The sequence below is a fragment of the Cryptomeria japonica genome, chromosome 11, assembly GCF_030272615.1.
Source record: "Cryptomeria japonica chromosome 11, Sugi_1.0, whole genome shotgun sequence".
In the NCBI taxonomy this organism is placed as follows: Eukaryota; Viridiplantae; Streptophyta; class Pinopsida; order Cupressales; family Cupressaceae; genus Cryptomeria; species Cryptomeria japonica.
The window spans coordinates 12,949,900-12,965,734 of record NC_081415.1 but is presented as its reverse complement, the minus strand read 5'-3'; the positions used below and the strand labels follow the sequence as shown (position 1 = coordinate 12,965,734).

The following is a 15,835-nucleotide window of genomic DNA, read 5'->3' as shown; positions in this document are numbered from 1 at the left end:
TTCTAGACAAGTTTAGCCCCTAACGCTTTATTCTGGGACACTAAATCTCTAATTCCCGCACCTCCCAATTCTTTTGAAAGGCAAACTTTATCCCAGGATAGAAGAGGAATCTTCTTTTTACCCCCAATGTTATCATTGCAAAGAAAGGATCTTAGAGACACTTTTGGATTCTAAATAACTTTAGGAGTTTTTAAAATAGACATCAAATATATAGGAATGACATTAAGCACAAACTTAATTAGAAGAATATTACCTACCGTTGTGAGCCATTTATGGTTCCAAGAAGAAATTCTAGATGATATCGCATGCACCACTTTATCCCAAAAAATAGATTTATCAAACCCAACAAAAAAAGGAATGCCTAAGTATTTGCGCAGAAAATCCCCCACTTGAAAGCCCCACAATGAAGTGAGCCTCTTTTTAACCAAAGGGGAGACATTTAAAAAGAAAACCTTAGATTTTGAGACATTCACTTTCTGACTAGAAAAAGAAGAGTATTCAGCAATAATCTTCTTGATTACACTAGCTTCTGTCAAATAAGCAGAGCCAAATAGGAGAGTATCATCTACAAAAAGACAATGGGATTATGACATAGGATAGGCTTCCAATCTAATACCCCTCCATAGACCAGATGCAGAAGCATTAGAAATCGCTTGACTTAAAGCCTCTACTAGAAGTATAAATAGAAAAGGGGACAAAGGATCACCTTGCCTAACCCCCCGAGAGGAAGAAAAAAACCCAGAAGGTGATCCATTGATCAAGAATGAAAACTGAGCATAAGAAATACAAGAGAAAACTCATTTAATCCAACTATAGGTAAAACTAAAACGTTTCAAAATGGCAACCAACGACTGCCAGTTCACCTGATCATAAGCTTTAAGCATGTCAAGTTTCTAAATCATAGCCAAAATTTTCTATCTCACAATGGAGTGCAAAATCTCATGAGCAACAATTGCACCCTCTGGAGTTTCCCTACAAGGGACAAAACCTCCTTGGTCAATAGAAATAATCTTGGGAAGAATTTCGGCCAATCTAACTAAAATTGCCTTAGTAAATTTTTTGTAAAGAGTATTACAAATAGCAATAGGACAAAAATTTGAAAAGGAGCTAGGATGATCCACTTTGGGAATAATAGCAATAAGTGTATTGTTAAGTTCTTTCAAAATAGTTCTGTTCCACCTAGACTCTTCCAAAGCTAATAAAACATCATTCCCCACAAAGTCCCAACACTTTTGAAAGAATAAATCCGTAAACCCATCCGAGCCTGGGGCCTTTTCTGAATGCATGGAAAAAACAACCCCTCTTAATTCTTCCAAAGAGAAGGGAGCCAAAAGAATCATATTATCTTCATGACTAACAAAAGGAGGGACCAAATTTACAAAATTAGTATCTAAAGAAACAAGCTCAGTCGACAACAGGGACTTAAAGAAAATTACTACTTCAGCAACAATATCATTCTCATCAGATAAACTTTTCCCTTGAGAATCAATAATGCAAGAGATTCTTTTTCTCTGATGCCTCAACTTAGTGTAAGAATGAAAAAAATTTGGTATTTCTATCCCCCTCTAATAACCAAAGATCCCCTGATTTCTATCTCCAATAAGATTCTTCCCTAGCTAAAACTTCCTCCAACCGAACCTTCAAATTCTTAAGCCTATCAAAAGACAGGGAAGTCATACCTAAGCTCAAGATGATTGTATTAATTTTTTCTATTTTCTCCTGAATCCTATCTTTTTCCCCAAAGATGTTCTTAAAATGAATAGTATTCCAAACTCTAATTTTGTTTTTCAAAAAAGCCAATTTCTTAACTATCTGAAACATCCTTGAACCATGAACATATAGAGAAAATTCCCACCATTGTCTTAAAAGAGGCAAAAAAGATTGATCCCTAAACCACATCGGCTCAAATTTAAAAGGAACCTTCCTAGGAGCTCTATCCTTTAGGATCGACAACAATATAGGAAAGTGATCCGACCCAGGAAAGGGTAAGATTGAAGAAAAAAAGTCCTAACTAGAATTATACCAATTGTTAGATACTAAAAATCAATCCAATCTCTCCGCAATTTGACAGAAATCCTTCCACATATTAGTCCAGGTAAAAGAGCCATTTTGAGGTTTACAATCAGCTAAGCACAATTTACTAATAAAGAGGCAAAAGTCAGCAATAATGTGTTTATTAGGAATAATCCCTCCAACTTTCTCTTCTAAACTAGAAATTGCATTAAAATCGCCTCCAAAGATCAAGAAGGAATTCATTAAAGGAGAAGCAACCAAGGCCAAAGTTTCCCAAAAGTTCCTTTTTTCCACCACCCCGAAAAGGCCATAGACATTAAAAAGCCAAAATTTGACATTTGAAAACCTACTTTTTACTAACCCAAGCATCCAATTTGATGAAGAAGCAACCAAAGAGAGATCCATAGGAGAGTCATTCCAAATAAATGCAAGACCTCTAGATGCCCCTAAGGAAGGAGAGATACAAAACTTCCATGGTCTCCAAGAGGAGAATAACATATCTGATGAAGATATATCCAATTTGGTTTCTTGCAACATCACAATATCAAGCTTCATTAAGTCTAGCTGAAAATTAATCAAGTGTCTTTTGTTATGGGTATTTAAACCCCTAACATTCCAGGATATTAACCTCATTGAGCTAGAGGAGACACATCTGCTCCCCTCTTTTCAAAATTTGGAGTGTGGGAAACATTTCCCACATCAAAATACTTATCAAGGCTCCTCTTGGAAGCCACTGACCATGTAATAGGTAGACTAAATGGTTTTTTGGATCGCTTCTTTTTGGAATATTCCAGAGAAGCAAGAAGGGTTGATTGAATGCCAGCATCAATCTCCAATTGAGTTTTGATATCCTTGGGTTTTCAACCCCTCTTTGCAAGAGTACAAGAATGAGAAACAGGCGAGAGAGGGGACTAAATCAAAGGTAAACCATTAGGAGGAGCATTTCCTACAAGGGCCTTATTTTTACCTTGATCCATACCGTACTCCCTACTAGTATGCAATGAATCACTAACAACAGAGGGAACCAAAGCCTATTCAGGATTGAGTGAGTTAAAATGATTGCAAATAGGGAAGGTAGATAAATCATTATCCAACCTACCTAGATCAACTATAATCAAGGTTATTACTTTATTAGCCAGCTCAGAATTCAAAACAATATCATTATTATTAACAATATATTGCACCTGAGGAATAAGATCATCATCCAGAGTGAGACTAGGATTATTAGAAACCAAAAGATGACCATTAAAAGCCTTTTTAGAAGGATTGCTAGACAACAAAGAATCCTTAACGACAGATTTATCCATTTCCAAACCCCCACATTTCCTAATAGACAAGGAATTAACATTACCCACACAAGCATCCTTATCTAGCTCAAAAACTTGAGAGGGAACAAGATCTTTATTGATACTGGATGAAACATTTACATTAGGAGAAAAATGCGAGTCTTTAAAAATAGGAGGTACGAAATTCCAAGAAAAACATTCAGGGTTTCTTTCCATAGAAGAATCGATAGACCTGTTAGAAAAACTAATCTTTTTCATCTCAAAGAAAAGAGCTGAATCCATGACAAATGAAGAATGAGAAAACTCTAATGAGTCTTTTCCAAAAATTTGATGCCAAATACCAGTAGGGGAACAAATATTGCAAGTTCGAGGCGGGGTCACATTCGCAGCAAGAAGAACACAAATTTTAACCGAGAAAAAACCATCCTCAAAAATAGAATGAGACATTAAAAATTTGCCAAGCAAATCTCCAATTTTCTCTAAAACTTCTGATTCAACAAATTCAAAAGGAAACTGTGGGAGTTTAAACCAGATAGGGATCTGTTTGGAAGAAACCCAAGAGGGCTCGAAGGGCTTCCAGATTTCAACAAAAAACAAATTCTTACCTGACCAAAAAAATGGGGCTTCTAAAGCCTTATCCCTAGCTTCAAGAGAGTCAAAAACAACAATAAAAGCACTTGCATATAAGACTTGAAAGTACAAGGTTCCATACCAATGAGAGTGGATCTTACATTGAAGCTTTGAATGAGGGATGGAATCTCCCCAAACCTGAATAATGACTGCAAGAGCCTGAAGATCCCAAGCCGTTTTCCCCAGAGAAACATCAGAAGCGTCAATGGAAGGAACTGAGAGCCATACAAAGGTTGATTTCAGAGTCATCTCATTATTCAGCAGAGTAACTTCCTTTGAATTTTCTTTCCTCAAAGAAGCACCCAATGTATGTTTTACAGGCACAACCCTAGATTTGAGATTAGCCTCCCAACGCCACGCCTTATGAACAACATGAGAAGCCCTAAAATTACCACTCGTTGAAGCATGCCAACACTAAAAGCCTTTGATCCTCTCTTATGGCCTCATCCAACCGAATGCTGAAAAAATCCCTGAAAATAATATGAGGATGGAAACACACGAAAATTATGTGTAACATTTTTAACCCAAGGCAAGCCCTCATTTCCTACCCGAGAGCCATGAAAATGCAAATCTGAAGAACCCTTCTGTCGAATGGCCATTCCGAAAAACCCACTGAGGCACATGATCCAAATGGGTGTTGAAAGGATCTTCCGGGGGGAGAGGATCAACAGCCGCTTCATCTCCCCTACCAAACCTCAAACCCTCCTCTTGCATGCTGAAAACTCACTCCTCGCTCCTTAATCTTATGCAAAATTCAAATTTAAAATATTTCACTATTATAACAGCTTAAAATTTTAGTATTTTTTTTTAATACTAATTTCATATTATATATTTATTAAAAAATTTAAAAATTTGGTGCATGTTTTTCAAGTTGTAAATCAGGAACACATTTTATTATTGCATAGTGAAAAACCAAAATTCAGTTGTAAAATAAAATCATTGGATTGCCTATTCAATAAGATCAACAACTTTTCAGTCATCGTAGAAAACAGATCATTAATCATTAAGGTTAGTTAGTTTTACATATTCACAAATACTAGATATATTTTTCTCTCGTCTTAAAAAAGAATTCTCAAATAAATTTTTAGAAATAAAGGTCTAAAATTACTTTGTAGAATACAACTACTAATTCATTGGCAGAGTTCAATCGTATATTTTCAGCCAGCATAGTAAAATAAGTCTATGTTCACTACAGAGTCAATAGTTATGCATTTACAAAGGCTATGCATTTACCAATGATGAGTCTTTTTTAGTGGTCTACGATAAACCTCCTCCAACTTTTAGATCAAATCTGAGATAATTCATTACTTGAGAAAAATCTATAATTTATTTTACAGATTTATTTTATTTTAGAGAAAAATCTATAATTTATTTTAATCTATAATTCATTTTTTCAAAGAACTACTTCAATAATTTTCTAATTATTTATTTTATTTTAGAAAAAAATCTATAATTTATTTTTTCAAAGAGTAGGTAAGAATTTATTTTAGAGAAAAATCTATAATTTATTTAAGAGTAGGTAAGAATTTTTTAATTATTTATTTTATTTTAGAGAAAAAACTATAATTTATATTTTCAAAGAGCTGCTTCAATAATTTTTTCATGACCTTATGTTGCTGCAAATAAATGGACGGATGATTATATAGAATAGGGAAGAGAAATAGTATTTTATTCTTAATTTTATTTAAATATAACAAAACAACCATTACTCAATATTATTCAATTTTGTTTTAAATAAATTGTTAGACCAAATTATTATTATATATAGATGCTATCAATTAAATATAATTAAATAATATTTAACTAATATTATTAAATTTGATTTTAAATTATTTGTTCAACCCAATTATATAGAGAGGGGGATACTTCTTGTTGGGTATATGAAGCCCAACTGTCACATGACTGTTTGCCTTCCCTAGACTCTTTGTTTCATGTCTAACTTAATGTATAAATAGATGTGTATAGCCATGTATTGGCTATCGGTTAATAGATAAGATTTGCCTGCTTTGGTGGATGTAGCCATTTATCGGTGAAACACGTTAAACTATCGTGTTATGCATTGTTGTGTGCTTATGTCTATTTTTGGTTTCATTCAATTATCTTTTCTCTGCTTGTTTATATCTAACAATTTGTATTAGAGCCTAGGTTGGCTTGAGTAGAGATGGAGGAAGAAGGAGAAGGTAAAATTCATAACTTCTATGGTAGTTTTACATTCCATGTAAAACAACACTTCAAGTGTCATGTACATTGGTGGGATGCCTGGAAGAAAGAGAGAAACTCAGTTGAAGAGGAGAATCCAACGAAAGAGAAGGATGTTGGGATTCTTATTTGCTCCTCTCTTGAGCCAGCTTTGGTAGTTAATGGCCAAACTGGTAATGGTCAGGAAGTTGTTGGAATTTGTGTGGTGAAGGTTGAATGTTGTGATTCCTTGGTTGGAGTTGAAGATAGTTTGTGTATAGACACTAGAATTTTTGAGTAGAAAGATGTTGGAAAAGAGGTTGTGGTTTAAGAGGGAGAAGACCTTTTCTTAGAATAATATGTGCCTATGGACTTGGATAATGATTTGCAAGATGTTGTGCTTGATGCAATGGGAGGTGCTTTTGTAAGCAAAAAGATTCGTATAATTCTACATGCTCCAGATACACATGATGATGATCATTGCAGGTCAAAATGAAGACAATGTGTTGAGCCTCTTGATGTGGTGGGAGAGTTGCCCTGAACCAGGTCTAGCTTGGGCCTTGTTTTGGATTATTTTCAAGATGTGGTAGAAATGGAAGTTGACCCCAGTGAAGAGAGCTTCACCAAGGAGATAGAGTATGAAGAAAATGGTGGCAGCAAAATGGTTTCCGAGGTATTTGGGCATCCTAGGGAATTCGCTATGGAGGTTGTCTCCCAGAATGAAAAAAATCCTACTGTGCACCAAGTGCTCATCTAAATAGGTGTAGAGAAGAGGCACGGTGCGAAGGAATGCATACAAGGTTGGAGAATACAGGTTGATGGGGTTTTGGAAGCCGCAAGGGCTACTGGTATTGTTGCTTTTGTGCAAGAGACAAATGAAGGATGTGAGGAAAGAGTCTTATATATTTCTGCACTGGCAGTGGGAGATCAACACTCTGGTTGTATGGGGCTATTGTGTTGGTTAACAGATTTGTCCCTTTCTAGTAATTGCAATATTTATTTTCTCTAAATGATAATATGACTTCTGTACACCCCTTAATGAAAGGACACAAATAAACCAATAGTTGGATGAACTAATCAAAATCCATCCTTTGCATTAGAGGGTAGCTCGTCATATGATTTGCAATGAATTCTACACAGAAAATCTTGAAATGAAGACACTTTTAACCAGAAAGGATAAAAAGGCTTTAGCATTCTGTAGTCACATAAATCTGTCCACTTAATAAAATGAATATTTAGTATTTATTTGATTATTTAACCATCAATCAATAATTAATTAAATTAATATTTGATTACTTCATCTTAACCCTCTTCTCCTATTAATTAAATAAATTATTCAGTTTATTTGATTTAATTCACTTAACCAAATTCAGACCATTAGTTAAATAAATAAATCATATTTGTTTAATTAAATCTTCTCTCACATTTAAATAAATTAACATTTATTTAAATCACCTTTATCCTCCACCCACTTGTATTTTCCTACAAATGCAAGTTGCACAGCTATTTTAAATTAATTAATTATTTATTTAAAATCCTATTTATCCTCACCCACTCAAAACCTTTAATAGTTTCCCCTAAAGTCTTCAAACTTAATGGCTTCCTTCTAGAGTCTTCTCAAGCCTTTAATGGTTTCCCTTAAAGTCTTCAAACTCAATGACTTCCTTCTAGAGTCTTCTTAAGCCTTTAATGGTTTTCCTTAAAGTCTTCAAACTTAATGGCTTCCTTCTAGAGTCTTCTTAAGTCTTTAAATAAATTAAGAATTATTTAAATAAAATCCAAAACTCACATTCACATTTAAATAAATTAATATTTATTTAAATATCTATCCAAATGCAAATTACACCATTTAATTGAAATAAATGATTTTATTTTAATTGAAAATCATAAAATTCCTCCCACTTGCATTCTCCTACAAAATCCACTTGCAATCCTAACCCCCTTCTAGATTCTTCTTACCCCTTCCTAATTAGCCTAATCCATCCCCTAAATATTGTCACATTCCTAAGCAACTTGGAGTCACTTCTCAAAGCCCTCAAAGTCTTTGAAAGGGATTTAAGGCTTTAAGTCTTCAAATGGTTAACCTCTAAAGTCTTTCAAACCATTAAAGGCTCTTACATAACCATTTATGGTTAACTCACATTTTACCTTTGGTTAGAGACTTTCCTCTAACTTAACCATCCTTTTGACTCATGGGTCTCTTCAAAGCATTTATTTCTTTGACTAAGGTAACCATTTAACCCTTGCACATTCATTTATCCTTTGGATAAAAGGAATGTCTATTAACCTAACCCTAACCCAACCCCCTAGGGTAACCATCATGTCCCCTCAAGCATTTAATGTTCCTTATCTCTCCTCCCAAGCCTCCTCATGGTGACACTTGTCAACATGGGATTGGGTTGAAAGTCTAACATGGATTGAATATCTTTCAATCATAACCCTTGTTAAGATTGCTCAATCTTAAACATTCATTTCCCCATTTCTTCTATAAATAGAACCCTTCTCCTCAAGCAAAAAAGGAAACATTAGAGTATTGTTGTTATACTGGTATTAGAATAGAGCTTTTTCATAGCATCACTATCTACACTTGCATAGCATTTGTTTATAATATTCAACCATCTTGAATCTCCATATGGCATCCATGGCTAGTGCTAAAAGCTGAGAGCTACACTCATGTGGAACTTGGAGAGGAGAGGAACAAGGGAGGAGCAACTATGAGCATCTTGATTAGCATTTGGAGGAGTATAGTTTATCTATTCTATGTTTGTGTGCTTTCTATTTCATCCTTAATATCTCTCTTGATATGCTTGTTTAGGATAATCTTTTGTTGCTAACACTAACGTTTGTTTGTTGTTCTCTTGTGTGTGTTGCCATCAAACAAATTTTTGAATCCTTTTTGCAGAGCATCACATTCATCTATCAACACAAAGGAATGTCATAATATAAAAATAGAGAGAAAATTCTGAAGATTAAATAAGAGCTCACAAAGTCTATTTTTGAACATAAGTTCATTCCATAAATTTAGTGCAAAGCAAGTTCAATGTAGTATTGATTCTGATCGATACTCTCTCATGCCTCACAGGGCAAGGGGGATCAACGCAACTCAATCCACAATGAATCTTCTAACAAATATATATAACAATGAATTCAAGAAAACAGAGAATTAACTAATAAGAATAATGATATCATGCACATAACAAACTTTTTAAAGAAAGATTGCCAATCGTTAAACGCATAGATTCAAAGACTGCACACCATAACTATTTTCATTCATAAATCAGTCAATCCAGTTCCAAGGAATTCAAAACATAAATAGATATTGTTTGATGCTTGAAAGATCACAGCTTTTTGGACCTTTCTAGAGTCTCAAAAATATTGTTATATAGCCACAACCCGGCTAACAGTTATAACAGGAAAAGTGGAAAGCCAACAATTCCCTCCCGCAAAGTCAATGAAACCAGTATAAAAATAAAATTGTTCATGCAACTAAAAAGTGAAAAAGGATTTATCAGCAACAAAAAATGTCACTATGCAGTTCTGATAACTGCTTCTATCTTCCAATCTGCATGAGTAGTGGCGAAGTGCTGAATGATTGTATTATGAGGTAATCCCACATGTGACATACGTTGTTTCCTGACCTCTTTTTCCTTATTAACTTGTGTGGCTTCATCGGAGTGACTATCCAGATGTCTTATGCATAAAAATAAGAGTGATTTGATCTTAGCAATCACACTTAAGTCATCCGGAACCAAACCCTTAGCCTCTTTTAAATAATCAGTTTTGCTCTTAAATGATCCTGTTATAACCTCGATCGTTTCAAGGGTTCTTTCATCATCTTTTAGACATTAAATCTCAATGCACACAAGCTCATTTCTCATGGAAGTAACTAATTATATGAGTTGGTTTACCAACTTCGCGAAGTCCTCATAAGCCTATTTTATCAGAGAATTTCTCCATTCAATGTTCCTTTGGCACACATACAAAATGTAATCATCCAGGCCTGCCACAGGGATTTTCACAAGAAACTTCATTACCCCATAATTCTGCACTTCTCGCATCTGCATAACTTTTGACACCCATTTAGCTTCCTCTTTCTTCCAATTGATGATTTCAACTTCGAGCTCCTTCATTACTTGCATCGCCCCATCATATACCTTGCTTAGATTTACAAAGTAATCTGTACTAGACTTCTAAATCTTTTCTAGCCACTCCATCGCAGTTTCTGTGATCAACCTGCATTTTTGTATTTGCTCCAAAGTCTTCTGATTTGCAGGGGACTTAGGATCAAAGGACATTGGAATTTGTGACATGGGTTGAGGGTTTGAAGCATTGATTGCCTCAATGTATTATGCCATCCTTCATAAGATCTCTTTCATCCGATGCTTATCTTTTTCATCTTTCCAGTGCCTGGTTATGATCTTCATTGTTGAAGCCTCAAGGTGGAGAATATCTGTGGCTTGAGAAGTAGTTCCAATATTTATCTTTTCAACAGTGAAGTCCAGAGCTATAGAGTTCTTTGTCTTTTCATCTGTTAATGGGCATGCAATCTTTGCAATCCAGTTCCCACTATCTGTATCAAAGTCAATTTTTGAAATAGTGTTGGACTTCTTTGTTTTTGGAGTCTTTCCCAAGCATTTACTCACAATGTCATCTACTGGAATAGAGATTGGAATAATGTTTCTCTTCTTGCTACTTAACATATTTTCTAACCATACTAGTCCTAAAGGAACTCGAGGCTTATTTGAATCAGTTCCAGTCTCCTTTCCATCCCTTACTACCATAGTAGTAACTTCATTTAAGGCTTCCTGTTCCTGCCGATTATTACCATCATCAACCAACCCTTGTTGTTCTTTGATTGGATCAATTGAGGTGGTTTCCATCTCAAGGTCAACCACCATAGTATCAATAGGAAAGGATTGTCTTTTGCCCAGTGAGTGACTCTGACAGAAGTTGTCTCCTCTTTGATTTGCACTATCTTTTCTCTCTACTTCTTTTCCTTGTTTCAGTGAACTTGCAGCACAAGATGGGACAAGAGAATTAGATACCAAGACCTCAGTGGATGAGGTTGAACCCTTCCTTGAGCTTCTACTTAGTTTCTACTTTCTAAGCCACTTCTCTATTCTTTGAATGACCAAGATTGTCCTAGTTTGAATTTGTTCTTCCTCATCTTTTTTCTAGTCAATTTGTGGTATTACTCCTAGCTACCTATCATCAACAAATTGGGGGTCAAGCAAATCATTTTCATCATCCACAACATTTGTAGTGTTTATGTTCAGACCATAATCCTTAATTTGTTGCACTATGAGTCTCAAGTGAGCTCTTTTTCGGACTTCATACTCATCCACACAATCCGCCCAAAAGTCTTCTAGATCAAGTACATGTCAAAAATTCTCCCTAAATGTAAAGTGAGTCATTGCAAATCCTTTAGTATCAAACTCAATGTAGGGAAAATACAACTGATATTTAACCTTTTGAATTCTAACTCCAAATTCAAAGCATCTGAGACAATGTTACAAATGTAATGTGTTAGTTCAATGGTAAAGGAAACCCTTGTTTGGTGTTCCTCCCCATATTTCTTAGATCTATATGAGTGAGTTGCCTACAAACTTCAATTAACACTTACTTGTCAAAGACATATTTTGGAAATTTGTAGGGTTCTCCTTCAAAACCCCCAACCCTCAAATAAGTGAACTGGGAGAACTGAATATAAAAGCTACCATATATATTTATAAATTGCATAGCTTCCTCAGTTAATCTCTTATGAACATCTCCTTTCCAGTCAAATACCAAGCTACCAAGAAAAATATTATGAACCTTGTAAAAATTGTCAGTGACCCTGTATTGCTACAAATGCGAGTGATATTCATATATTCTCATATCATTCTGCCAGGTTTCATGGTACAGACCTACCCACTGATGGGTGCAGGCTAAATAGTATATAAGGTAAGAAGACATATGGAAATTTTTGTTCCCAAAACAACTTAAACCCTCATTCATTCTTTCTGCAATTAACTCTACCCAATCTATGTATTTCCTTTCACCAAAGATGACGTGGATAAAGAAATACATCCAATCTTCCCAATAAAAGGCTATATGATTTTCCTGCATTCTATGTAATAAAATGACTATGTCCCTTACTTCTTGAATCAGATGCTCTTGGGTTAATGGGCTTGGCAATCTTGGACCCCCCTTTTGAAATTTTAAATAACCAATTTCTTGCAATGACACTCCTATAACATGACTTCTTCTCAAAGAAAAGTCCTTGCGACTTGCATACCATCCAGTCCCCATATTGCTCCTTATCTGGTATTTTCATTATGGCGGAAACGAATGCCCGACTAATTGCAAGATTTACTGTCCGCGTTTCTTATACACCTCTCTACAGGATCATATCTGCTCATACATTCCAAAACTAGTTCTGGACATGACACAACCATAGCAAATGTTGTAGCTTCTACCAACCCACTAGCTGAAATTTTTTACATCAAAGGGGAACTAGCATAATTTTGCACTCTTTCATGGAATTCCTCTAAGTTTACTGATGATAGAAAATTATCTCCTATGTCAGGCAAGGAACTAACTAACCAAGACTTTTGGTCTATTTGAGGTATTTTCGGTCTCATTTTTTATTTACAATAAAAAAATACACAGTAGGAAGAATTGACTGAACCGATGAAAGTATAAAATAACACGTACAATTTATGAAAACAAATGAGAAAAGAGGAAGAACTTGTGCTCACCTTTCATGCAAAATTGAGAATTCACAGAGCCGAGAACAAGAAATACCGCTTGCGCTTATCTTCTACTTACCAAATTGGGCAAATAATAAAGGCAAGTAACTTATTTAAAATAAAATAGATCTTAGAGACTAGCCTAAAATATCGGTCACACGATTCATCATGATTTGAAAACTGCATATTCATCCATGCCAAATCATGCCGAAAAGATTAATTTCTTATAGTTTATTAATAGCAAGTCTTTTCTCCTCCATATCCTTTACTTGAAATGATTGCCTGGAATGATTATTCCCAAGTATGGATTTTCGTCACAATTCATTTTCTCGAGGTTCATCTTTTATATCTAGACTATTTCCTATATGCCGACACTTGTTCACTTTATCTCCAAAGTCATCAATTCTCGAACTTTGAACCATTGAGCCTTTCCAAAAAGAGGTTCAAAGGTTCAAGTTCAAAATAGCATTAGTGCAAAACACACGAACATGCCAAAGCTTACTCACAATAAAAAATGACTTACACAAGACTTGCTTTAACATGTTGAACCTTGAACCTTGAACCACTCTAAAGGTTCACGGTTCAAGTTCAATGAACTATGACTACCAAGACCGTTTAATGCCTTAATTAAAACACAACTGCTATACTACATACCACACTTGAACTTGAACCTTGAACTCTAGAACGGTTCAAGCGAGAGGTTCAGTTCAACAAAAATGCGAAGGAGGAAAAATTTAAAAGACGTGAAATAGACAAAATGCAAGTGTGGACTAACACGTTGAAAGGCCATCACTTGTGCAGGGTTCTCTACTCATGGTTCATGCCAAGATTGCCAAAGATATGGCAGAGTTGGAAATAGACCCGAGCGGAGAGGGACCTGAGGATGGTTTGCGATGTTTTTTGTCTAGCAAACAAAAATGTTGCTGCTATAATTATCACTGATAAGATAGATTCAACTACAACGACAAGAGCTGATAAGGAAGCTTAGGGAATTTCGAAGGAGCTCATGAAGCGGGAGGACCAAGATAATTTAGAAGACGAGGAGGCACAAAATCGGTTTGTTTCATTCGTGGAAACTGAAGAGGCAAATACAACTTCAGAGTTTGGAGAAGTAAAAGATGAACTATATGGTCTATATGGTGAGTCAAAGCATAGGCAATTTATGTATGTCCTAAAAGGCAAACTCATTACCCCCATCTTGCCATTGTCATGACCGATCTTGGAAAAGCAGATGAGGCGGAATCGCAGGGATTTGAAGCACCTGATTCCTTTAGTGGCGTGCATTTTTTGAATGTTTATCAGGATGAATCTTGCATTCAGAAGTCACTGAGAATTTTGGGAATGATGGAGTAATTGTTGTTGGAGAAGATGTTTTTTACGAGCCCACTCTATCAGCAATTGAAAACCAAAGTAATGTTAATAAGTACGCAGTCATTGACATCAATAATAACAATGTACTACAAATGGTGATGCTGCAAAGGTTTTCTCGGAGAATAGCATTGGTGATGGATATTCGACTTCAAAAATCCCGCTCACAAAATGCAAGCTGGGGCTTTTAAATCTTGAAAGAATCAAAGATTACGTGTACCTGATACCGCAGGAAGAGAAGAACGAATAACACAAGTAGAAGATCGATGACTTGTGTGGCTCTCCCATGAGAGTTGGGAATCTGGAAAGGACGTCGTGGTTGAAGGATTTGCGGCAGCTTATGGATACACAGTTGCAGAGGGAGTTGCAGTGGTCGGACGACTCAATTGGGTCTCTGCGATTGAGGTTGGAGAGGTTGTAGGGTGAGAGCGGAGGGGGTTCAATGGTGTGTTTGGAGAGGTCCAAGGATCGATCCTCCATGGGAAGCTTTACTGACGTAGATCCCAAAACTACAGCAGGCCGTGTTGTAGTTAATGAAGACAGGTTAATTGCCAATCGAGTGGACAAGTCAATGATTAGCGTGAGCTACAAGGGTGAGGAAAATCCATTTTCTGCAGAAGGGATTTCATCGTTGAAGATGAAGGAAATTGCGAAGGCTTATTTACGGTCAACAATTAAGAATGATGTCTCTGCAGTCCCTGCATATTTCAATGATTCTCAGGGACAGGCAACAAAAGATGTCGGTATGATAACTGGTCTGGAGCAACCGGTTATTGATGTGTATTTACTTTTAGAGTCTATCATTGGACCAGGTGGTTTGAATGTACAGAAAGCTCACGATGTTTTTAACAGAACTCCTGAACCAAATTTGTTTTTAAGGAATACATTGATCGTTGATGTTGTATTTGGAATGGTCGACATGGGCAGAAATATCGTAAATAATAGTGAGTATTTTTTTTAATATTTACTTTGAGAATGATTAAGGCAAGAATGGTGAAAGTATCGATATATCAGCTACAAGAGTTAAATATACTGTCATGTTATTTAGTTTTATTAATTCTGACTTCACGTGGCGAAGATTAATTCAAAGTGTTTTGGAACAGATTTTGGTGAATCTCAAATCTTCAATGGGCCTGGTTCTGTAAGGATTGAAATGAAGAGCAGGGATGTTGTTGTGCATGGCTATGCCGGTTGGATTTCATGGGGGAGATTGTTGGGTATATGAAGCCCAACGGTCACATGACTGATTGCCTTCCCTAGACTCTTCGTTCCATGTTTAACTTAATGTATAAATAGATGTGTATAGCCATGTACTGGATATTGGTTAATAGATAAGATCTCCCTGTTTTGGTGGATGTAGTCATTTATTGGTGAACCACATTAAACTATCATGTTATGTATTGTTATGTGCTTATGTCTGTTTTTGGTTTTATTCAATTATCTTTTCTCTGCTTGTTTATATCTAACACTTCTAAGGTCTATATTGTGACATTAATTATCAAATAGTTGGTTTGGTTTTCTCGTAGTTTTCTTGTTTCTCTTTATTCTGCGTCCCATGTTTGCCAAAATCAAGTAGCCATATTAGTGTAATAATCCCTTAGCAATTTCACATATGCAGTGGATTATCCA

The 15,835-nt window shown here is 35.6% G+C and overlaps 1 protein-coding gene across 1 annotated transcript; it reads left to right on the top strand.

Annotated features, from left to right (window-relative positions):
• The first annotated feature begins 14,648 nt into the window (after positions 1-14,648).
• Positions 14,649-15,431, top strand: LOC131049471 (uncharacterized). Its single transcript, XM_057983527.2, has 2 exons — positions 14,649-15,140; positions 15,285-15,431. The coding sequence occupies exons 1-2, from the start codon at positions 14,649-14,651 to the stop codon at positions 15,429-15,431; spliced, it is 639 nt and encodes a 212-aa protein (XP_057839510.2).
• The last annotated feature ends 404 nt before the right edge of the window (positions 15,432-15,835 follow it).